Source organism: Rhinolophus hipposideros, assembly GCF_964194185.1.
Source record: "Rhinolophus hipposideros genome assembly, chromosome: 11".
Lineage (NCBI taxonomy): Eukaryota > Metazoa > Chordata > Mammalia > Chiroptera > Rhinolophidae > Rhinolophus > Rhinolophus hipposideros.
The window spans coordinates 19711615-19737106 of NC_138057.1; the positions used below are offsets into that span (position 1 = coordinate 19711615).

General features: G+C 42.4%; 1 protein-coding gene across 4 annotated transcripts in view; it reads left to right on the forward strand.

Annotated features, from left to right (window-relative positions):
* Positions 1 to 25492, forward strand: part of SLC24A2 (solute carrier family 24 member 2) — a 245013-nt gene that overhangs the window by 190424 nt on the left and 29097 nt on the right. For all 4 annotated transcript variants that reach the window (XM_081066813.1, XM_081066812.1, XM_081066814.1 and 1 more), the window contains 2 exons: positions 14412 to 14510; positions 17975 to 18093. In XM_081066813.1, coding sequence (XP_080922939.1) covers positions 14412 to 14510; positions 17975 to 18093 — 218 coding nt within the window. The remainder of the gene's footprint in view (positions 1 to 14411; positions 14511 to 17974; positions 18094 to 25492) is intronic.

Consider the following 25492-nt stretch of genomic DNA (forward strand, 5'->3'; position numbering starts at 1 on the left):
TTTCCTCCAGTTGTTTTGTCTTCTGTTTAAGGAGACTTCCTTTTAGATCCTCCCAGTAAAACTACCCAAAACTCAGTCACATGGGTATACCTAGTTTCAAGGAAGCTTTGCAATGTGGTTTTTTAAACTGGATGGTTTTCTGTCCCTGAATAATTTAGGCATTGTGTCATTAGGAAATGAAAAGGGAATAGGTATTAGATAGGCAGCATGCAATGTCTCCACAAAAGAGAAATACCACTTTTGTATGACTGTATGCTGATGGGGAAAACGCAGAACAGAGCAAAATATGTGAGGGATGTTGAAAGTTCGTGTTAAGTTTGAGGTATCTATGAGATATCCAAATGAAGATAAGCAAAACACAGTGGATATAGAATCTGAAGCTTGGGAGAGAGGTCAGGGCTATGGATAACACCTACAATAACAATATAGGTGTTATTTAAAGCTACAGGACTGGATAAGAATACCTAGTTAATAAATAGAGAAGAAGAGGCCAAAGATTGACACTAAGGGCTCCAAAGTTTAGAGTCTGGGAAGAAGGAGGCATCCCAGCAAAGGAAACAGGGATGAGCAGAGAACCAGGAGAGAGTGGCATCCCAGAAGCCAAGAGAAGAACTGTTCCACAGAAAAGCAGTGAAAAGGTGATAGCATCAATGAATTGACCGAAGAAATCAAAGAATTGTTGTAGTAAAGAGATAAAGAGTGATAGACAGAAAGTATGATGCTTCAAATCAGGACTTTTGGAGGGGTGCAGTTATTGCTAATGAAGAGGAGATCTCGGGTCTGAAGGCAGGAGTGGGTGGATACGGTAAGCTGGAGGAAAAGGTAGCTGGAAGTGAGTAGGTTAGGATGGTGAGAAGCCAAGTGTTTCAGGACTTACCCATGTATAGTTACCAAGGATGGTGACAGGAGTAATGGTGGAAAGGAAAATAGTGACCTAGGTTCTGATATCTTCAGGAATGCGAGAAGGGTGGCGAGGAATTCAGTTAAAGTAGAAATGGTAGAGGTTATTGGCTTGTGCTTCAAAGGAGGGAGGGGAAATGTCCATATATAGTGAGGAAGGGGGGATAGAATGTGGGGTGTTTGGAGAGATAGGAAGCTGTCACTTTGAAGGGCCACAGGAGAAAATGGGCTTTAAGGAAATAGGCAAGTTTCAGATGGAGCAAAAAGGCCAAAGGGATATTCAGATAAAAGGTTAAGGACATAGGGATCGATTTACTGATGGCAGGGGTGGAGAATGAGTCAGATGATGGACTTTCAGATCCACGTGGAAATGAGGGTCTGGGTGGTGACGGATGGCCCAGAGGCTCTGCTGAAGTAGACAGGGTAAAGCATGGGATGGGAACAACCTAATAGTGCTTTAGTGGTTCTTACTTGGGATTGGCCCCATAGACAGTTTGCAGTGATAAAGTAGGGTTCTGTCTTTCCAGGAGAGAGGAACTCTGGGGAGCCCCATAAGTCCAGCTGGGGGTGGAAAAGATAAGGAAGGAAATCAGCTTTCCTCCGTTCAGGGAGAGAGAGTTCAGCCCAGCAAAGGGAGACCATTCCTACAGGCACCGCCAAAGATGCAGTAGCCTTCCTCAGAATGGACTGAGCCCTCCTTATCTGGAGAAGCCAAGGAAGCTTCCACCAGAAGTGTGTTCAGATAATGGACATCTCGATGCCCCTTCTAGTCCCATGTCCAAGATTCTGTCCTGGTGCCTTTTACTAAATGTCATGGCAGACGTTGGTTGCCAGTCTACTTTTAAGATTAAACCTTCTGACAACTTGATCTTGCATTTGGGTTAAGCTGCCACCAAAACTGTGGTAGGTAGGTTCCTGGACTACAGCTTCTGAAATAAAAGGGCTGTATATTATTTGATCTAGTTCATAAACAAACTCTTTACTGACATCGTTATACATTAGTAAGTCGTCCATTAGGTAGTTCTTGTGAAACAGACCTTTGGAAAAAACGAAAGACATGTTCCCTTTTAGTTAAAAATCCAAACTCTTAGCACTCTACAAATTTGAAATTGCAAATGAACTGTTCATTTTTATTTTAAAAACATTACATGCATCCAGAGATTAAAAGCAAACACTACATAAGGAAAGACGATACACGTGAGTCTTCCTTTTACCCCAGATTCCATATATTCCTTAGAGTTAACCACTTTTATCAGTTTTTTCTAACATAGTCTCTTTTTTCTATACAATATTCTATACCTGGACTTTGTTTATTCCTATATCTTGAAGATATCTCCATATGGGCACTGCTACTTCCCTCACTCCTTTGAGCAGCTGTGTAGTATTCCACTGCCTGGCTCTTCCATGGTGGGTTCAACAGTCCCCTGGGGATGAACATTTAGGATATTTCCTTTTTTGTTTATCTAGTTAATATAACAAAGCTAAATGAGCGTCTTCTTTACCCATATAGTAAGCTCCACTGTGTAGGTTATATGTGTATATCGATTAGTAAATTCCTAGAAATAGAAATATGAGATCAAAAGATACACACATTTCAAATTTTGAAAGATATTGTCGAATTGCCCTCCAAAGGAATTGTACCATTTACACTCCCACAGCGAATGAAAGAGCCTCAAGCAAATTTAAATAAGTCCTTTGAACAGAGTCAAACCGACTTCACTATAAAGCAGGTAGGCCTTTGTAATGTAGCTACCTTCTAATTTGTTTTAGAAACCTGAGTTTTTACCCAAGTGGAGTTCAAGACTGGGTGCGGTTAGAATGGAAGGTTTTATCCTCTCTACATTAAATGATAAGGCTGTACCTCCTGCACAGAATACCCAGTTTCTACCGCAGTATGTGCCCTGCTTCCCTCAAGACCACTGGCATCCCTGCAGCAAGTCTGAAAAGTGCACTGCTCATTAACTTTCTGCCTTCCCGTGACCAAAGCAAGGGCCCTGGCATGCACAGACACCATTTCCAATACCATGCTCTGTCTCATTCATTCCAGGTTTATGCTTTAACTCATTCAGTCCAACTTTCCATAACTAGAGGATGTTTCTGGGCTCTTGGGAACAAACGCTCTTTGTAAACCTGGGCCTTATCGAAAAAAACACATGTATTTACCTCACCAGTGATTAATCACATTACTTTTTTAGAGATGTATTCTCAAAACTATCTCCGTGGGGCTGGATCTTAGGAAGACAGCAGCCTAGTGAATGTGCACCACCAGACTAACCCGCTAGTAACCAGCATCAGATCTGTCAGAAAGACCAAACCAGCTGTGTGGGTGAATCCACGGTCTTCCTGAAACCCAGGACCAAGGAAGTCTTCTAATTAGAATACATCCAGTTTTTCAATTCCATTGCATCTTACTTTCGTGATTTAAACTGTCAGCAGTAAAAGCAGAAAGATTGGACCTGGCAAGTAAAGGCAGATTTTGCCACATTGTACGTGTAGAAGGTGTTAAGTGGCAGCACAAGGCAAAATGTGGACGCTTCTGTTTGTCTATTTCTGGCATCTCTAGAGCTGAAAATGTTAAGTTGCCTTCATCAGTCATAGTTGAATACTGTTATTATACATCAATAATACAATTTTCCAACCCCATGAAGCTTTCTCTTTAAAAAAAAAAAAAAAAAAGGCGGGAGGGAATCTTTTACCAGGAGGCTGGCATGTTCAATTAAGCATGGTAAGTTTCTATTTTGATTAAATCTGAAATGAACTGAATCATCTCGTTTCAGTCATGGGCCGCTAAGCCTCAGTCCCATTTAGTTAAGAACTCTCAGCATGTGTTGGCACTTCTGTTGCAAACCCACGTTTTCAGTGAGATTTACAGGCGTTAAGTTTGCAATGCAAAGTTGAGGATTCAAAAAAAAAAAAAAATAGAAAAGAGAAACTCAAATTAACTGACAATTTGCAGACACATGAAATCCAGGTGACAGGAGATGATGTATGTACATGAAATAGTGGCTGCTACTGAATAAATGTGAGCCAAATCTAAACTTTCACTTTGCATCATGATAAACAATTGGGTAATATGTACACTCCTCATAAAAAAACCATTTTGTTCTGTTTCTTATGTATGTCAGAGTAACCATGCAACACATATTTATTGAGCATCTACTATCTGCCAGGTGCCATGAACAAATCAAAACTCTGCCCAGATGAATAGATTAATGTCACAACCCATTTGCAGAGAGATATACCCCACATATGGGCTTTGATAAACTGACTCTGAAGAGATCTTTTCCACCCATTAGGTGGTAATGGGGCTAGATATTAGCAAGTCTGGGGATCTGAGTCCTGCCTTAGTAAAGTGACTCTTTATTCGTGTCTCTCTTAGATATCCACAGGGTGCAAGGGATGGGAACCAGAGGAAGATGTTTTCATTCAGACCTTTTATCTGGCAGCCCCTTACCTGGCTCAGACCTCCAAAGCTGAAATCAGCAAATTCCTTTGAGAATTCCTGCATGTGAGCCCTTTGTATCTGTGTATATGAGATAGAATTCTTCAGAAAATTAAGTTCCTTAAATAATAAAATGAGTGACCTAAAGGGATAAAGAACATTAGCTCTCAAGCAGTGTCAGCCTCAGCTGAAGTCAGTAAATTGTCCCTTTTGCTGAAGCAGCATATGCTCCCATCTGATACCTGCTGCAAGTATTTTGGTTACTAAAATTCCAATTTTGCTTGACCTTGATTGGATTATCTTTTAAAAATACTAATAATAAAGTCTCGAAATAGACAAACATTACCTGTAAACACTATTACACTTTGGAAACTTAATCACGACATTAACCAAGAGTCTAGTGATTTCCCTGGAGTGTGCGCTGGCCTTTCCTTCTCTCCCTCTTCACAAAAGGAAAGTAAATTCCGAATAGATTTTCATACAGCAAGCACTCCAAGTCCCTCACTCACACACTTCACACACATACATACATACACACACACTTCTTTGTTGTTTGTGTTAACGTTGTTATGTTTGTAACACTTACTGAGAACCAGCCTGACGAGGAAGCACTGAGGGGAATAGATGGATGAAAAACAGCATCCCTGTCCATGAGGGGCACACAGGCTAGCTGGGGGGAGGGTCAGTAAAACGCCTCTGAGGCTCTATGATAACTGTTCTGATAGGATAGAGATCAGGGCGCTATGATAGAGAAAAGTGCCAGGGTGCCTTGCCGCCCAGGAAAAGAGCTGAGGGACAGCTTCCTAAAAGATAAGATGCCATGTTGATGCACTTATGTAGATTAAATAATAAAACTGATACCTACTCATGTTAAAAAAAAAAAGAAGAAAGAAAAAAGGAAAATAAGCGATAAGATAAGATGCCTAAAGCAGAGTCATAAAGAGGAGGAAGACAATCAAATAAGAAGTGTGGGACATTCCAAGTCATGAGGAGGGTAAATTGGAGGTGTGCCAACAATGCAGTTGAAAACTGGGAGACCAACAAGAGGCTGTAACCAACATCCAGGCTGGAAAAGTCGGATCTAAAGTGCTCAAAGGTAGAGTCAAAAGGGACTTGGCAACTAATTGGATGAGGGGCAGAGGGCAGTCTATAAGGTGGCTGGAAAATACTGGGAACGTGGGAATCACCAAAAGAAAATACAAGCAGAAGAGCAGATTCTTAGGGAGGAAGATGATGGCTGGGGTTTGAGGCACGTTGAATTGAACTGTCAGGGGGACTTCAAGTGTAGATGTTCAGAAGTCCATTGGGTAAGAGGATTGGGGCCACACAGCTGAATTTGGGGATCACCGACCTACAGGTAGTGTCCTTCCAGAGAACATGAGGAGTGAGGAAGAGAGAGCAAGGAGGGAGCCCTGAGGAATAGTGACATTCCCGGAACCTTCTCTGGAGTCCTTGAGAATCAATGAGGATTTCGAGGAGAGGGGTGAGGAATATTAAATGCCACCGACAGCCAGCGACCAATGGCCTCAGCGAGGGGAGCTCAAGGCTCATACCACCAGCATGGGCCAGGGAGCTGTGTCCTACACAACTAGACTGAGAAACAACCGCTTAAACCGGAGTGGGGTAGGGGGAGGCGGAGAAGTGGGTGGGAAATGCCACTGGGAGATCCAGTCACATGGAGGCGAAATGTGGCCGAGGGTGATGCTGACAAATGCCAGGAGCAGAGGCGCCGTAGGACGCGAGGCACTAGCCTGGGCGGATCTTTCCAGAGGCTCGGCTGTGAAGCCAAGGCGAGAGAGGGTGGCATCTGCAGGAAAGCTGCAGTCAAAAGGAGGTTTCCCAAATTGAGAGAGACTTGACCGTGATTGTATGCTGCAGGGGAAGGGAAGGAGTGAAGATTGAAGATGACGGATTAGGCAAAGTCCCGGGAGAGGAAAGATATTGGAAGGAGGAACAAAAATATTTATTTTTAAGATACCAACTTTTGAAAAGCATTGGAAATCTTCCAAAATATTTGTGAAAGCACTTGGATATTTCCAATGAGCAAGGTGACTCTGATAGGGGAGATGATAGAACTAATTCACATGGCAACAGGTCCGTGCTTTATGGGTGACTCCAAAGGTTATTCTTACGGAAAATTACTTTAAAAGCCTTAATAAGGAAATCTGGCTGCTTCATTCAGTCATATGATGTGTTTGGCCACCACTTGAGATACAGTTATGTATATATTCTCATTAATTACAGAAACTAGTCCTTTGATTATGTCTATAAAGATAACTACAATTAAATTATGTTAATCATTTTTATGTGGCTCATTCACAAAACATTTATGAATGACAGTTTACAAAATACTTCATTACAATACCAGTTTAATTTCCATTAATATCATTGTAGGTTTATAATAGAGGGTTTTACACGGTGCTTCACAAAAATTAGAAAAAATAATTTAGAGGCTGTACTTCAAAAATAGATTTAAGCATAAACAAACTCTATGTTCTTGGAGTTTGGGGTTTAAGAGGAAATTATTATTTTCAATGTTTTGCTTTTCAGAATGAAAGTCAGGCCAGATTCTATTAAGTGAATAAGCTGCCATATGAGGACAGTTTGTAGAATGGAAGATAAGTGTATTCCTTCAAGCTGATAGGTAGTGTCTTGATTCGTGGAACTTTTACTATTCTCTGAGTTTCCATACCCTCTAAGAAGGCTCCACCATCAGAGCATGAATCTTAAGTCCTTGTTTCTTATCAGGCTCTAGGCTATGAACTCTACAAGGGCACTCCCCCGCCCTCCCACACACATACCCATCTATCTTATTCACCAAACACTACCTGACTAGCACAGGTTTGGTTAATATTTGCACAGTGAAAGATTGTGACTTGTACTAACTTGAAAGGAGAGTTAAGACTTCCCAGGAAACTTGATATAGGGAGAGCTTCACTGTAATTCAGTGAGTGCATATGATATGCCAGGCATTATTCTAAGAGACTTGAGCAAATCAAAGATGGCGGAGAGAAGGTCCCTTCTCCAGTGAAGCCTGCCTTCTGGTGGGGAAATGAGACATGTGAGCAGGCATACAATTGAAGTGCCATGAGAATGACGGATTTCCACTTAGGAAGGAGGGGCGTGGCTATCGGTAGACTGAGCTTCTGGTTGGGCCTTCAGTTGGGCCTTGACAGATGAGGAGCATCTTAAGAAAGGAGGCACCAAAGCCCAGCTTTCCCTGCTCTGCTCTCTGCTCTCCGTACTTCCTCTTCTATCAGCGGCTCCTTTCAGCACTCACCTCGTCAGCCCTGGTAATTTGCAGACGGGGGACAACTGAAGTCCCCCTCTGTCTTCCACTTGTGAAGTGTGAGCAACTAGTCTACCCCATGTTCTCTTATTTACCTCCAGAAAGTTCCTGGGGTCGTGTGGATTAAGCCCCACTGGGCCCATGGGCCTGAGTAGACCTAAAAGGATTTACTTTGGTTCATTAGCCAACAAGAAGCATGTGACAGAGTTATAACTTCATATTTACCTGGAAGCCACAAACACAAGGATTTATTAAACCCTACTGGGTGCTGGGGATACAGCAGTGCACAAAACCAATGGAAATCCTTACTCTCATGGAGCTTAGCTACTGACGGAAAGCAGCAGATAACCAAAAACAATAATGACATAGTATATTAGATGGTGATAACTGCTTTAGAGAAAATAGACTAGGGATAGGAAATGCTGAGAGAGACGCTGCAAATTTAAATAGGCAGCTCAGAGAAGCCTCAGAGAGAAGGTGACATTTGAACAAATACTTGAAGGAGTTGAGACAGTGAGCCCAGTGGATTTCTGGAGGAAGAACATTCCAGGGAGAGAGCCCAGCAAATGCCATGGCCCTAGAGGGGATAGTGCAGTGTTTTCCAGAAACAGCAAGGAGGCCAGAGTGGCTGGAGCAGGGTGAGCAGGGAGAGGGGAAAGGGATGAGATGGGGGAGTCTACGTGAGCCTCGTTGGATAGAATCTTCCAATTCATTGTAAAGACTTGGGCTTTCTCTTTGACCTGGGGAGCACTGCAGGATTTTGCACAGAGAAATGTGCGGTACGATCTGACTGATCACTAAGGATGCCAGGACGAGACCAGCGTGGGGGATGGAGAGGTAGAAGGGGAGACTCGTTAGGGCCCCAGCAGAAATATTCCTGCCAGACCTGCTGCTGGTTGGGCAGTGGGCAGTGGGCAGGTTCTAAAATATTTTGAAAGCAGAGACAGCAGATTTGCTAATGGACAACATGTAGAGTGTGAGAGAAAAAGAGGAGACCAAGATGACCCCAGGGTCAGCATTTGCTTGCTGTTGCATTGTCTGACACGAGTCCATGCTTCCAGAAAAAAAGGCAGGGAATAAACAGAAGGAAAGTTCAGGTGCACTTTGGCTATTTAAGCTACCTGCCAAGCCATAAACTACAAAGACAGAGACAGGAAAGGCAGAACTGAAAACACAAAAAATAGCTTTAAGCACAAACACTATTTTCAAGTTTTCCCTTCTGTTTCATTTTTTCTTCTTCTAAACCAAGGTCTGTTCACCAAGGTGTGTGTGGGCGTGCCCTTTACATCTAGTATCTCTTCGTCCTGTCTCTTGTATTGCTAATTCTCAGACTGTTCCATGACCCCCAGCACCTAATCTGACCGCCAACCCAAAAGCTTCCTTTGTACCACTGCCCGTTACAGGGTTGGTGGGAAAAGATGTGAAGGAATTTCCAGGGGCCGTTTTCATTAATTAACAGCAGAACAGAAGCAAAATTCATTTTGAGTGAACAGGCCCTTTCAAAGGTTATTTTGCTGCGCAGCTTGGGGCTTCTGTTTCACGTCAGAGTGATTCAGTCAAGGATTTTGATTCCTGGTTGTTTTTCAAAATTCATTCTTATTCACGTTCACAAAGCCCTGAAGCTTTGACCTTTTCATCCCACACTTTCCTACCACCCCTTCAACACACACTCCCCTGGGGACACTCAGCTGCTATTCTTTTCCAAATTTCAGACCAAAACTAAACTGTATTAAATCTGTGCACCGGGTTTTGACACAGGTGCCTCACAATTTGAGCAATTTGCTATTTTGAGATTTTAGGTACACAAATGTCTGTTGCTAGATGAAAATACAACGCTTTAAAGGTTTACACTGCAACAGAGTATACTTTTTAAGGTTGCCTTAAAACATGTTTAAAAAATCACTCCTTCGCTCACTTTGAAAAGTACTCAAAAATGTCTTCATCCCCGGCACAAAGCTGCGGTTGCCTCTTAGATCTCTACTTCTGTGTCAACCTTCATGCCAAGATGGAATCCGTGCTTATCACAGTTTATTGAGGCAAATCCCTTTACCTCCTCCATCTCCTGCACCTGAGGCTGCAAGCATCAATTCTATTTTGAATAGCAACCTTTCTGTTTTCAGTAATTTATGGGAAGAATGTCCTGTCATTTGCTTCCACAATAGTAACAACCGTTTCTGAGTAATGATTTCTGAACATTTACTGTATGTCAGAGGTCCTCTAAGCGCCTAATGGGTATTAACGCATCGAGCCTTCCAACAACCGCATGAGATGGCATTGTGATAATCCCCCTTTTAAAATTCAGAGCCTGTGACACAGAGGAGTTCCAACTCAGGAAGTTAAACATCAGGAAGCTCTTTTGAGCCGATCCAACTCCACTGCGCAGCAGCAGTAGTACCTGGCCTGTGTCTGACCTCACAGGGATGGGAAAAAGCGGACTGCCATCTTTCCTTTTGGAGATGGCAGCGGTATCAATGTTTAAAACACAGAAGGCCACCTCCATTACCTGGACCTTCTCAATTTAGGGAAGATCTCAAGTGATCCTTTTCCTGATCAGTTTTGGAATAGACTTTGGAGGATTCGCTGAAACCTGAGACCCAATCCAGCAAGGCCCCCTGGGATGCTTAAACTGTTGGGTCAAGATGTCACTAATTCCCCGATCCTGTGTGTATGGATGGAGAAACAGGAAGATGTCAATGGTTCTCCTAAAGCAACTTGGGGCCATGTCACCCTTGCCTCTGAGCTTTTTGTTAGGTTTTTTTTTTTTCTGTCTCTCTCTCTCATATTTACAGACTTCTTCCCATGCCAGGAGTTGTGATAAGCCTCTTACACACACTTTCTCATTTGAGCCTTGTACTGACTCATGAGTCAATGCCATTGGAATGCCTATTTTCCAAGAAAACTGAAACACAGAAATATTCGGGAACTTACCAAAACTCACCCAGCAGAGCACATGAGAGAGGCAGGGCTTAAACCCAGGTCTACCTGCCTCTAAGTCACATCCATTTAACCACACTGCTGTGCTGTCCCCAGCATATACCTCTGCTTGGTGTTCTGCCCAGCCTGTGGCTTCAGGCTCAACAGGTCCTAAAGGTACCATGCCTTCCTTTCCCAAGGGTCACTTTAAGAATCCCAAATTCTGTGATGGCTTCTTCCCCAGATACCTCATGCTCATTCCTGTCCTACTAGCCTCTTCCTCACAGCTTTTCTCAAAAGGTGCCCTGTGGCAATCCCAGGAGTGCCCAGTTGGGCTGGAATGAGCATGCCTTACTTTGTCAGGCTCTGCCCCACCTCAGGAGGGCATCTGTGTGCTGAATTCTAAAAGTGAGCCTTCACCTGCTTTTCTAGAAAGTAATCTTTAAGGAAAAATCCTTTCAGCCATTGTCAGCACTCAGAGTGAAGAATGATAATCAGGTCTTGCTAACTGACAAAAGTTGAGTTAAAGAAGTTGAAGAAGTGGGTGGAGAAGATAGCTCCCCAGCGAGCCTCTGCAGCTTTGCCTTGTGGCAGGCCCCTAGGGCTAACCTCCAAGAGAGAACAAATAAGGCTGATCCCTCCCACCTTTCAGTAGCAAAGAAAATTCTTGGTGCCACTGCAGTGGGAAAGGTGACACACAACAAGAAAACCCCCGCTGACCTGTTACAATGTTTTAGAACCTACGAAATTCTAAATCTGGAATCATTTCCTACCCTACTCCTCCAGCTTTCCTTTAGAGAATTTGGGGAAACCACCCATCACTGTGGGTGGTTTTCTGACAGAAGGAGTGGTTGCACCCTTCCATGCTTTTGGGTCCCTTTTATAATCATTTCTCTCAGGTATACATCTAAGCACTGAAAAGGTTCTTGTTAATACAAGCAATATGCAGTTAGCTGGTTTCTATCAAATATTTTCTCTGCCATGATTCATGATTTGGGGGCAATAGTTGGATTGGGTTATTTCAGGTTTTATTTCCTCTTCTGAATACTTCCTTGCTTTATTATTATTTTACATGTAGTTGTAAAATAGCAATTGTTGATCATCTTTATTTCATAGAGCTGCTGAATATTCTAAGTTCAAAAAAATGACCCTGAGACCACAAAACGATTTTATTAGTAGAAGCATCATTTCCAATAAAGTTTCAGAACCTCCTTTTTCGTCTCTGGGTTTTTCAGTAGATGATTTGAAGACTTCTTAGAGTTGTTTTCTACAAGAAATACTCCTTTTTAGGCTTAAGTCTACAGAGACCTGAAAATCACACTTCATGATCTGTGTGTCTAGTCCCCAAACAAGACTATGTTTGACAGCCAGGAAAGTCTCTTCCATCCATGCTTCCTGGGCAACCTCCAGACAACCACAGCCCCCTGCCTACCTCCTCCTTCCTTAAATTCCGTCTTTTTCTCTCCTTTTTATTTCCTTTCTTGTTCCCTGTTACCTCCTCCTTTCCTAGTCCCCAGATGTTCTTTCCTTTCCCTGTTTCTTCCCAGAGTTTCCTTTAAAGATCAAATAGAAACAGCTAAATTCAGAATACTTTCCAGCATGGTGAACCTAATGTTGTCCTTCAAAATCGTTAAAGGGTGGACATCATGACTCATCCTTCTTTCTCATTCCTCGTGAAGCCCAAGCCACATACTGACCTGCTTTTCTTCATTTACTGTCCTTCCTGCTTCCTTTGAGAGTGTGATGCACATTCATTACCTAGACTACGGAGCTGACATCCTAGCAGTTGTCTCTGTGGTAGCCGGATATCTAGGATTATGACTAACGGAGCTTGTGAGGAGAAAGGGCTCTGTCCTATGTCGCCTTCACCGTTGGAAGCAGCTGGTCTCACTCTCGTTGACAGCTTTTTTCTCTCCCAACCAGTCACACAAGTCATCACTATGACCACACCCCAAGCTTTCCACCCACGAGGAAGGGAGGGGTGTGGCTGCCAACCTGCCATGTCCCATCCTAGGAGAAGAGACTCTCCAAGAGAAACATTTGGGGTTTGGTTCGCTTTGGTTTGGGTCTAACTAGAAAAGTAGAATGAGATCCGCTGTTAATATACTGCTAGAGAACCCGACCAGCAGCAAATACCTGGTGGGAAAATTGAAGGAGTTGTGGTGTTTTAGGGGACATACCGTGTTTCCCCGAAAATAAGACCTAACCGGACCATCAGCTCGAATGCGTCTTTTGGAGCAAAAATTAATATGAGACCCACTCTTATTTTAATATAATACCCGGTCTTACATAATATAATATAAGATCGGGTCTTATATTAATTTCTGCTCCAAAAGACACATTCGAGCTGATGGCCTGGCTAGGTCTTTGTGGGGACAGAGTCCCAGAGAACAGTTTCCAGGCTCTCAGCCTCACATGAAAGGTGCTGCCTCGGGTAGTAGATGGCCGTCAGCTGTAATCAGATGGCCATCCGCTGTGGCTGGGTGACCATCAACTGTTCCCCGTTAGCCATTAGCCACGAATACAACTGTCATGGCTACGCTAGGGAGTTGGTTGTGTGGGTTGGTTGGCAGAGAGCAGACGGCAGATTGCAGATCATGTGGCTCCTGCTTCCTGTGGCTCCTGCTTCCTGTGTCTCCAGCACAGCCGCCAGCGAGAATATAGTGGTATGACTCCCCTATCCATGGCTCCGTAGGTGTTCCTTTTGGGCCTCGCCATATCCTCATTCTGGTGCGAGGAGCGGGACCAGAGTCCTGCATGATAGTTTTATTTTTGGAGAAACACGGTATATCTGAATCTAGGCAATACACAGTCAATTTAAAATGAGGTTCCTTTGTACCTTGAATGTCCCGGGGGCGTGGTGGAAGGGGTGGTAGAATCTAAGATTAAAAAAGAAAAATGTGCTACCGTTTTTCCCCAAAAATAAGACCAGGTCTTATATTAATTTTTGCTCCAAAAGACGCATTAGGGCTTATGTTCAGGGGATGTCATCCTGAAAAATCATGCTAGGGTTTATTTTCCAGTTAGGTCTTATTTTCAGGGAAACACGGTATGATTCACTAACCTCTACACTTTTGCATGTTTTTTTTTTTCTGTGCCTGTTGCATGTGCTTACCCATTAATTATGTCAATAATTGAAAGAAATGAAGTGTTCTACTTGTGGTACAGCTGTTTATAATGATTGCTTTGAAAAGGGTATTTTTTTCCAGGACCTTTCCCTACGCGTTTCATCACCGACGGATATTACTTTTTGTGCTCAGTTGATTATTCTTTGCCTTAAATTCCCAAATGGAATCAGTTGTCTCTTTGATGCTTTAATTGCAGCTGACTCAGCTAATTTGGAAAGCTTTGATGCATGCTACTGACTTGTTTAGAATCTGCAATGTTAATTATGATAAATGTTTGAAAACCGAAGTCAAATCAAAGGATCCCAGGGCTTGGCATTCCATTGTCAAAAGCCAATTGTGGGATGAGTATTTAATTCCAGAGATATGGCTATGCCTCCTGTGCAGCTCTGTTTCTCTGGACTTAGTTTGGGTCTCAGATGTAGGGAACTTTTAGTGATAATTGGTGCTTTCATTTATTTTGTAAGCAATTAGGAGGGAGGAAGGAGTTCAAGTCTTTTGTCTTTGGTCCAGCAGCTTGAGATTTTCAGAGACAATTGAGCTGAAGAATCCACAAATATGAGAGGTGCCCTTCATGCAGGGCATAAGGCATTTGGATTGAACAGAAAGGAGTGGTCGCTGCTATCATGAAGCACAATGAAGGAAGCCATGTGCCTGCTTTGCCCATGCTTTGCCCTTTGCCACAGACCTCTTTATCTCCCTCCTCACCCTGTTTCCTTTCCACTACTTTCTCTTGCTTCAGGGAGGTTCAGAGAAAAAGCTTCAATTCTCCACAAGATTGCCAAGAAGAAATGCCAGGTGGATGAGAACGAGAGGCAGAATGGAGCTGCCAATCACGTGGGTGAGTACAGGGAGACTCCATCCCGTGCCTTTCCTGGAGTTGGTGGAGGGGGGCAGAGAGTGGGGCCCAACATGGGCACCCCTAACTCAGTGTAGACACTGAACCCTGCAGCTCAGCGCTTTCCTGGGTGTCAGGAGGAGTCCATTTCCCCTGATGAATGCAGGGCATGAATAGACACAGTGTGTCACCTACTCTAGGAGAACTCCAAGGAGAGTCAAATGATTCTGTGAGGGACCTGAAATACAACAGCTCCTAACCAGACATCTCCCTGGAAGATGGAAATGCTTTTATTTACTTTATTTTAGGGATTCTGTATAAAAAGGACACACACACACACACACACACACACAAACACACACATCCTTGTCATTTAATGTTTACCCAAAGATGAGAGAGTACCCCTTCTGAAATTCTTGCCTGGTAACCAACTTCTATACCAATAACATTGAATACACCCACTGAATTACCAGATGGTTCACTTGGTCACTCCTAAACTGAGTGGCAGGGTCACTGCAAGATGACACAGCTTCCTCTTTCTTAGGACGTCAGCAATACTGGCCCAGTTCTCTTCTGACTGACTTTTTCTGAGCTCCTGTGTAAGCAGATAAGGACATTCCGGCATCTTACTTTAACTTGGAACATAAAGTCCCTCCTCTCTTGTCTGTAACTAATATAGTTTTCTGATTCTAAATTCAACTAAATTTAACCTAATCTGGATCTATGCTATAAATGATGCTGTTGCCCAAGAAACTAAAATTATCTGCAGGCAAAAATTCAACCGTGTTGCACTCAAAATCCATGACACTCCTTAGAAGCATTTCTGCCTCTCCTGCGATCTTAACTTCCAGCTAGGGAAAACCTTTGAACAAGAAAGAGTCAAGATGTTATTGGGTATAAAAACATAAAAATAAAAACCAGAAAAACATAAGTTAAAATGCTAATAATAGTTACTTCTTGGAGTTGGAATTATGAGGTAGATATTTGTTCACTGTTTCTTTATGTTCCTGTGAACTTGGACTAATTTTTTAGAACGAACATACTTTGCTTTTGGATTATAAAAATGCAAAGCCACATCATAAAAGTCTAATTGGAAAAGCTATGTTATACTCAATTACACAAGTTCAATTACACAAGCCATTTTTCGGCACCACTTGATTTTCCCTTGTGGAATGAGGCAGCTGGGAGTACAAGACTTATCTGCCTGGGTTCAGTCCCAGTCCTCTTCTAATGACTAGCTGACCTTCCTAATCTTGGCTTTAACCTTCCAAGAGGATGTAGGATGCATAACTCCAAGGATCCTTCCAGGGCTCACTAGGTTTCTGAATGACTTTATAACTAAAAACAATGTGTGTCCAAAAATTAATGCTTTTCAAAGTAAGTCCAAGATTTATTTTCACATTTTTCTTTCATGATAAACCTCAGCCTGCCATATAAAAGCACTTCATAAGCTAAGACGTGCATACTCAGTTAGATATTATGCCTGCAAGGTTGTTTCTTTTCATCTGTTCATGTCTTTTCTTGGACACCTTAACTCCACTTTGGTACCCGGGATCCTGTGTTGCCAAGAGTCAAGTTTGGTTATTGCAAGCTGATCCTAAAGTCAGGAGCCAATAGACTCCCCCGAATAGAGTTTTTATATTCCCCCCAGGTAGTTAGTATTTTTTAGTTTAAATAACTGACCCAACATGCTAGTATACACTGGCATAGCCACACACAACGGAATATCACATATATGTAACTGTCACTGCTAAAAACATGGAAAGATAAAATAAATTTGAGTTTCTATGGCTTTCCATATTTAAATATATGTATACCTCTGTATTCCACAACTAAATTCAATACATAAACAAACATAAATACTTCCCTGTGGTTTCCCAGATTTGGCCACTTCAAACTCAACAGTTTTTGTGTAACTCCCAAATTATTTTCCACTGACATTTTACCAGTGATATAAATTATTTACTTCTTCTGAAGTTGCTAGAAAAAAAAACATATTCTGATACTGTGAGAGCAGCCTGATACTGCTCATATCTGATACGGGTGAGCATTCTGGTACTCCTGGCAACTCTGACACAACCACACAACTTCATTGTCTCCTGAAAACATTGTCTCCTGAAATTGAAGACTTGACCCAGCGCAGCCAGAGGACCTAGGAGCTTTATCATTTCCCTCCCACTGAAGTCATGGCAGACGTTGGTGGTCCCTGAACACTGATCACCTGAAGTGTTCCTCTGAGCCCTAAAAAAACTAATCTTCTAGTTCAAGGCAGGTACTGTTATGAGGATCAGAAGAGTTTGTTTCTTGCTTGTTTGCTCTGTACCAGGCAGTGTGCTAAGTGCTTTGCATGCATTTTCTTATCTAATCTTTACAGACATACCATTTGACCGTATTTGTGGTGGTGGTAGTGGCAGCAGGAGTCAGCACTATCATCATAGTACTATTGTCCTTAGCACTCTGATTCTATGGATGAGAAAAATGAATCTCAAAGAAGTTAAGTCACCCGCTAAGGGTCACACAGCATAAGTTGTAGAGCCAAAGTATGAACCCAGTCTGCCTGAGATGCCCAGTGCCAAACAGTCCCAGTGCTTCACCAGTACCCTAGACTCACTTCTCTCCTTCCAGGGGAAAGCACATCCGCATTGGTGATCAGGGCTTCACTCTAGCCAAACGTTACCTCTCATTCAGGAATGCTACAGACTTTTGTCTCCATTACTTGTTCAGCAACCTCTTACCTGCAATAGGATACCCAGGTGTAGAATGTGCTAAGTAGCATTCTCCAGGCATTTTGAGAATCTCCCAAGCCTGCCCTCCCCATGGCCACCTAGGCACTGGCAGAGCCAGAGAGAATTAGATCTGGAAGCAGTGTGCCTTGGAGGTAAACCAGTTGAACCCCCTCATTTCATAGATTAGGTTCCTGAAATCCAGAGGAAGGAGGGGACTTGCCTAATGTGACAGCCTGATACAGTAGAGCATAGCCTAGGACCCATGTCTCCTGATGCCCAGTATCTTTTCCAGAATGTACAAAAGAAAAGATCCAGCTATAAAAAAATAATAATTGTGTGTGTGTGTGTGTGTGTGTGTGGTCCTACGTATAAACAATAGTGTGTAGACTGGTTTGGGTTAACAAATGTCTATGGTCATGTTCTTGAATGGCTAGTTGGTAAATTTGCCTAGTCTAGAGAATGTATACCAATGGGAGGGTATAGAGCACTCAAGTTAGGACATCAGGCAAGCGTGGGAAATCAGAGAGCTATTAAAGAGAGCAGGAGAGCTGTATGCTAAAAAGCATGGGGGAAATCGCAAAAATCCTTTGCCATTGGGCAAAACCCCAGCCCTGAGGCTTATCAGCCCTCAGAGACCACTATCTTCTCCCTTGACCCAACATTTTAGGATGTTCTTTCCAATAGGCTCTTACCCCATTGACTGCATCTGCTTTCGTTGTGTGTGTCTGAATTATGTCACAGAAAAAATCGAGCTCCCAAACAGCACCAGCACAGAAGTTGAAATGACGCCATCCAGTGATACTTCCGAACCTGTACAGAATGGAAATCTGTCCCACAGCATTGAAGCTGCAGAAGCCCAGGTATGGCTTTTTTCATTGCTCTTCTCTGGCTGCTGTTTTTTGGTATCTTAGCGGAGCAGTGCAGACCCTACCTGCGTTGTTCTTGGAAGTCCCGGCTCCCAGTAGGACAGACACAGGCAGAGTCTTACTTGTCCTTGTGTGTATTTTCTTTCCGGGACCAGCCCAGGGTCCCACATGCATCAGACTCTTCATTTATGGAATAAACACACATCTTCTCTAAACCATTGTTTCTCAGAGTAAGGTTGGAGGACCCTTGCATCAAATCTCCCAGGGATAAAACGCAGATTCCTGTGCCATGCCCCAGACCTGGTGAAACAGAATCTCTAGGAAGCAGCACACAGGAATCAGTATTTTTAATTTGCTTCCCAAGTGATTCTTGATGCACAGTGAAGTTTGATAGCTGCTGCATTCTAATCCTTTCTTTGTGTCTTGAAGGTCAGGGTTAAGTAAGAGAGAAACCACACCCATCACAGCTCTGTGAGCCTGTTTGGCCTTCCCAGTCCCTGCAGTTGAAATTAATCAAGACGACTATCTGACCCAATCTACTGTTCAGCGGTACAACCAATGGATAGCTGTTTGACCTAATATTTATAATACTTAACATTGACACGTGCTATATGCCACAGATTTGGTGCTAGGCACTTTACATATGCTATCACGTTTAAACCTCATCACTGAAGGCATAGTTGGTTAGTATCTCTATTTTAAAGGTGAGAATGCTACAGCTTAGCAATATGAAGTAGTTCATCAGGATTACCTAGCTTGTAGGTAGTAGAGCTGAGATTTGATTTCAGAACTGTCTAACTATAGCGCTTGTACTACCGTGTTTCCCCGAAAATAAGACCGGGTCTTATATTAATTTTTGCTTCAAAAGACACATTAGGGCTTATGTTCAGGGGATGTCATCCTGAAAAATCATGCTAGGGCTTATTTTCCGGTTAGGTTTTTGGGGGAAACATGCTATTTCCACCACACAACTCTGCTTCTACACTACAGTTGCTCTGAGAAGTAGACAGAAAGGAAAAGTAGGTGGTACTTGTTAGATTTCTGGATCTCATCCTGATCAAGTGAATCAGAATGTTTAAGGGCGTAGAACCCCAAACTTGCAGTTTAATCAGGTACCCTAGGTCAGTGTTTTCAAACTTGAATGCCCTTCTGCATTTCCCAGGAGATCATGTTCAAATTCAAATTCTGATTTGTTGGGGTGGAGTGGGGCCCAGAGTCTTCGGTTCTAATGAGCTCACAGGTGAATCTGACATGCTGGTCCGAGGACCACACTTTGAGTAGCACTATCCTAACGTCTGAGACCCAGGTCTCTAAACAGACGTTTCCCGATGAGCTGAAAAATTATATAATGCCCACAAAGAGAAGCCAGACTATAATGAATCCATCCCGGTACTCTCTTCTCCTTTACACCAGGAGGTACTCTGCAGCAGAGGGAGTCTGCGCTTCTTAAAAAAAAAACATGCTAATGGTTGCCTGTTGTCCTTATTCCCTGAAGGAGAGTTTCCTCATGTAAAGGAAAGAATTAGAGATGTTGAGCAGTTTTTTATATACCTATTGGCCATTGTTTGTCTTCTTTGAAAAGCTGTCTATTCAGATCCTTTGTCCATTTTTTTAATTGGGGTTTATTTGCTTGGTTTTTGTTGTTGTTTTGGCTTTTGTTTTTTGTTGTTGTTGTTTTTTGCTGTTGTATGGGTTCCTTATATATTTTGGATATTAACCTTTTATCAAATATGTGGCTTGCAAATATTTTCTCCCATTCCATAGGTTGCTTTTTCATTTTGTTTCCTTTGCTGAGCTTTTCACAATGTATACGTATACCAAAGCATCATGTTTTACACCTTAAATATATAGGATTTTTATTTGTCAATGGCACCTCAGTAAAGCTGGAAAAAAATAAATAACTAAAGGAAAGGATAAAGAAATGGCCACTCTTTCTGCCCTTGTCACCTCTGCCTTCTGGATTCTCGCACCCTCCTGCCCAGAGCCCCGTGGTCCCGTTGCATTAGCTGCAGGGTGAGCAGGCAGAGTGGCTTATGTCCACATGGATAAGCAGCATGTGGCAGCAGGAGGCAGGCCCCAAGGATGTCTGGTTGCCCTTGGGGATGGCACAGTCACAGGTGTGCGAAGGGCAGCCCAGTCACTGTGCGTCTCCATCTGGCTGGCAGAGGGACATCTGTGCCCCCGACAAGGGAGCACCTTGCTGCAGGGGAGTGAGAGAGTCCCAACTGATCCCTCTCTGAGTATAGCTGGACCCCAGGTATCACACAGGGAAACAGGACAGATTTATACACCCTCCTCCTCCCGCCCCCCAATGCACTGAGAGCTCAAGGGCAAACAGACCTACAAGAGCCATCACACTAGCTGGCTGCAAGATGACCTCATAGTGAATTCCAGCTCCACCAGGGACAAGTTCCCTAACCTCACTTTAGTTTCCTCACCTGCAAAGCACAGATAATAATAGCACCTGCCTCATTAGGGTTATTAAGAGAGCTACATGAGCTAATGTACATAAAGCACAGAGCAAAGTGCTGCAGTTTATATTATTATACGTTCATACTTACCATATAAACACCATGCAGTGTCGCTGCCCTGAAACAGCTCAGTGTAGGTAAAATGAAAATGAAGTATATGTATGTGTATATGTGCATGTATATATAAAATGTTTGGGGTATTTAGGGAATAATGAGTAAATAAATAAACATTGGTATTAGGTAAATAATTATGACCCAGTATGACCATGGAGTTCTGTACAAAGTGCTTCAGGGGCTGCCAGAGGAAGAATTTGACCCTGGCAAGAGAAAGTATAAAAGTTTTATGGAAGAGGTAACATTTGAGCTGGGTGTTGATGGGTGAGTAGGAGTTTGTCTCCCAAAGAAGGAGGAGATGACTGAAACCACAACATGTACAAAGGTGTAAAACCTTAAGAGGCAAATTCCTGGTTAGCGATCGGTAAGAAGGCCTGTGGAACTGGAAATTAAAATATAAGGTGAAGAGTGAGGGTAGATCCACCAGGAAAGGTCACTTGGGCTGAAATTCTTCAACTGTTCAATCAGAAAATGTTTAGGGCTCGTTTAGTATGTGTCAGGCGATGTACTGGGCACTGGAGATGCCCACACCCTCTAGCAGAGCAGAGAGACTGCAGCTCCATACCAGGCAATAACAATAGATGGCCATAAGGTCCATGAAGAAAATAAAGCACGAGGAGGTGATGGGAAACAAGCAGAGAGACCCCTTTCGGTTGGGAGATGAGGGAAGGCTACACTAAGGAAGTGTTGCTGGAACTGAAGCTGACCCCACAGAGTGAGCCAAGGGAACCACCCACAGAAACAGACATGAGGAACAGGAAAGTTAGTCAGTGTGGCTGGGGAGTGGGGAGCAGAGGGAGGGAGGATGGTGGCAATGAGGTCGGACAGGAGGGCCAGGCAGAGCTGGCCCACCTTACAGACTACAATAAGGAGGTTGACTTCTTTCTAGGGCAACAACAAGCCATTGGAGGTTCCCAGATGTGATCTGCACTTGTAAAGGATCGCTGGGGGTGCGGTGTGGAGATTGGATTTGGGGCACACGGTTGTATAGCAGGAGTGGGCAAAGAGGTCTGTGTAGGAGGTGAGCTGAGGGTGGCCCAGACCAGTGCAGTAGAAGTAAGGTGAGGAGAAGAGCAGTGTGGGCACTGTCGAGCAGTCTCCCTTTCCCCCTGCTGGGAGGGGGAGCCACAGGGGGCTGATAGGAAGATGGTTGTTTCAGAATGGTCAAGATGGGTCCAAAGTGGCAAAAGACTGGATACAGGGCGGTGAGATAAGAGTCTGTTGGTTCCAGGATCAGCAAAAGATGAGCCTGCAGCCTGTTTCTGTACAACCCATGAGACAAGAATGTTTTTACATCTTAAAAGGTGTTAAAAAAAGAAAGCAGCAGCATATATGACAGAGACCATAGGGATCACAAAGCCAAAAATATTTACTATCTGGCCCTTTACAGAAAAAGTATGCCCACCCCTAGTTTTGACCATCTGCATTCTTTCAAAAACAGAAAGAAGAAAAGGATGAGGAAGCTCTTCATGTAGTGATACAGAATTATCTTCAATAATGCTGTTAAGAGAAAAAGGCAACATGCCACATTACATCCAGTATACTATGTTTTGTGAGAGGGAAAAAAGAGGAAAATAGCATATAAGCATTTGCCTGGGATGCTACTAAAGAAACTGCTCATGCCGATTATCTCCAGAACAGGGGCCTGGATGATGAGGCATTGGCGGGAGAGGGAGGCTTTTAGTGTGCAGCCTTCTGTAGCTTTTGAATTTTGAACCAGTTAACTGTGTTACCTATTCAAAAAGATATGCAACAACAACCAAAATAATAGTGGGTTAAATTAAAACAGAAGCAGTATGCTTTCATGGTTTAAGAGCAGAGACTTTGGAGACAGACCACATGAATTCAAATCCCCAATCTGCTACTTACCAGTTGTGTGACTTTGGACAAGTTACTTAGCCTCTCTGTTCTCCATTTTTCCTTCTCTGTCAAACAGGGATAATAACAGCACCTATTTCATTATACTGTTGTGAGAATTAAATGCTCTTACCAGTTCTTGGCACATAATAAGCATTGCATAGATAGGTAATTGCTATTATTAGCAGTACTTGGTAAACCTTTTTTTTAAAAGGGCTAGCAAGGCCCAGATGACAAGGCCTTACACCAAGTATTGGCTGTGTTGTGGATACCAGTGGCTGGCTTTAGCGTTGAGTCTAAATTGAGAGGATTTGGTAATAAATTGAACATAGAGGGTGAACAAGAAGAGAAAGTTGTAGATGATGCCGAGATTTCCGGGCTGGGAAGACTGGGTGGCAGGGTAAATTAGGGCGATGACTCCAGAGTTATAAAAAGGATGTGAAGTTGGAATGCTCAGGCCACCCGAAGCACAGTTTCAAAGCAATGACTCAGTGCCTTTTTATCATGTTAGTTTTATTTCTTTCCCAGTTGTATTTTTATCGAGCTACGTGAAGAAAGAGCGGTGCATGCCGACTCTATTAATAGGAAAGGTGAACACGGTGCACGGCACGCTCATCGCTGGTATTCTCCCGAGAGTTTAGCCCGTTTCATGTAATTAACCTGCTGTTTTAAAAAACCCTGTTTACAAATGAACTAATGTGACATTGACACCTCATCTCCGAGAGCTTTCTTCAATACAGGCTTTACACTGACAACAAAGAGCGTTTTAAAATATCCTCTTTCACAGAGGGAGCCCCTTTGCAGGAGGTTTTCACATCATCTGTATATTCTGTGGAACCAAGAAAATAACCTGAGTTTTCAAATGGCTTAGTGCTAATTATATTCTCCCAGTGACTGCTGACACGGTATGGTCAACTCTAACCCAGAGAGAGAGAGCTGTTTTGAACTGCCACCAAGAATTTACCAGTCTTATGAAATTTCAATGTTGAGAATTTATCCCGGTTTGAAAGAGAATGCAAAGAAATAGTCTCTCCCAAATCCAGCGTTTTCTTAGACTTTAATTCTGCCAGTCTAGACAACAGCCAGAGGATTGCAGATGGCCAGCTTACTCCATGAAGCTGCCTGCCTCGCCACTTCATGGTCCTCGAAGCACAACACACCGAAACCCTTTAAATACATGCTCAGTGAGAGGGTAGAAGGGGAAATGCCTTGCACATTTCTTAGATCCTGAAATCTGAAAATCTAACTTTTTAAAAATTGTGTCCTACATTTTCAGGGATTGTGAGCTGGCTTTTTATATGTTGCAGCTTTTATTTCATTTCATCTCTAAAATTTTTCTCTGCCCTTAGAGAGATCAGAATTGTCCTAGCTTTGGTTAAGAGTTGTTCAGATGTACCAGTGGGCAAACAGATTTATGTAAGAAAATCACATTCATAGGAAAAAGAGAGAAAAAATTATATATAATAAGTAATATATAATATATATATAATTTTGTATATTATATATACAAAGCTAGATGATTGATAAGATAAGATGATAAGATAGATGATAGATAAGACAGGTATGTATAAAATGTGTAAAATGCAGGCTTTTTCTTACTTTCTCACTTTACAACTTAAATATCACCTTACCATGTTAAACCTTTCCTACTTCCCTTTGGGATTTCATCCCTTACTTATTTCTCCCCAGTCTAGCATTGGTCTTTACCTAAACTCGGTAGATTTCCTAAGATCTGTTTCATAAAGCTCCATCGTGCTGATAAAATGTTTGAGTATTGTATGATTAAGTAAAGGGTGACTAGAGAAAGATGATGAAAGTCACCGTGATTTTAAATGTCTCTAAAAAAATAAAATACATAAAGATATCGCTATCAAATTTGGATCTCTGAGGGTAGTAAAAAACCATCTTTATCAAGGACAGCAATTTGTTATGGATTATTGTTGTTTGAAGTTGCAGCTATGATTTTAGGGAGACTTCACAATAAACATTGGTCAAAAATGTTAACTCTGATAGAGATTTCCAAGATTATCCAAGTAGACGGTACCTTGAATCTATGTGATTCTTCCTTCCTAAAATATTACCCTTAGTTAGGAAACGTCTACGTTCTTAGTATGGTAAGGTTTGTGAGTCTCAAACCCTCCCATTATTGAAAAAGCAAGTATCTTTTCTAAATGATTAAGGCGTAATAACCAGGTCCACCATTTTGAAAGTTTAAAAACAGTCAAGGACCACATATCCCACTATTAATGAGATTATTCAATCACTTGGAATTTCATTGAAGCATAGTAAGGGGATTCTGGCATCCAAGAAATAAAGGCTTTGGTGGAAAGTGGGGATGTGTCTCTGGGTCTGACACCACCAGGGCACAGGGTCAAAGGCCTGCCAAGAGGCCAAGGCCTAATACTGAGAAAAGAGAGTCTCCAAAGATTCTTCATCCCACTTAAGTTTTCCAGGCCTAAGCCATGTTAGATCTATGATTGCCTTAGAAAAGAAACTCATTAGGATAAGAGAAAACCCAATACAAACTATGAAACAAACAAGCAAAAATGAAAAAAAGAAAAAATGATAGTGTCTTACCAACCAAGCCTTAGTGCATGCATTCCATTTCTAGAGGAGATAGCATTTTTTTTCTTTCAGTCTACACATATATTTTTTAAGGAAAAGTTAAGGTTCGGGTGCTGTATCTGACAACCTGGACAGAATTTACCAAACGTAAGATGCACTCAAAGGCCTTGTGAACAAATTCTAAAATAAAATATAGATCCAACTTTTGAGTTTCTGCCTAAATTTGAATATTGACAAAGAATTATATATTCACTAAGAATCTTACTGTTAAAAATACCATGTGTCATCGTGCTTTCTGAAAGAGTTTGAAAAATGTCTATTAATCATTCACATAAGATACATTAAGGGCGGACTATTAATAAAAAGAAAAAAAAACTCCTTTACCA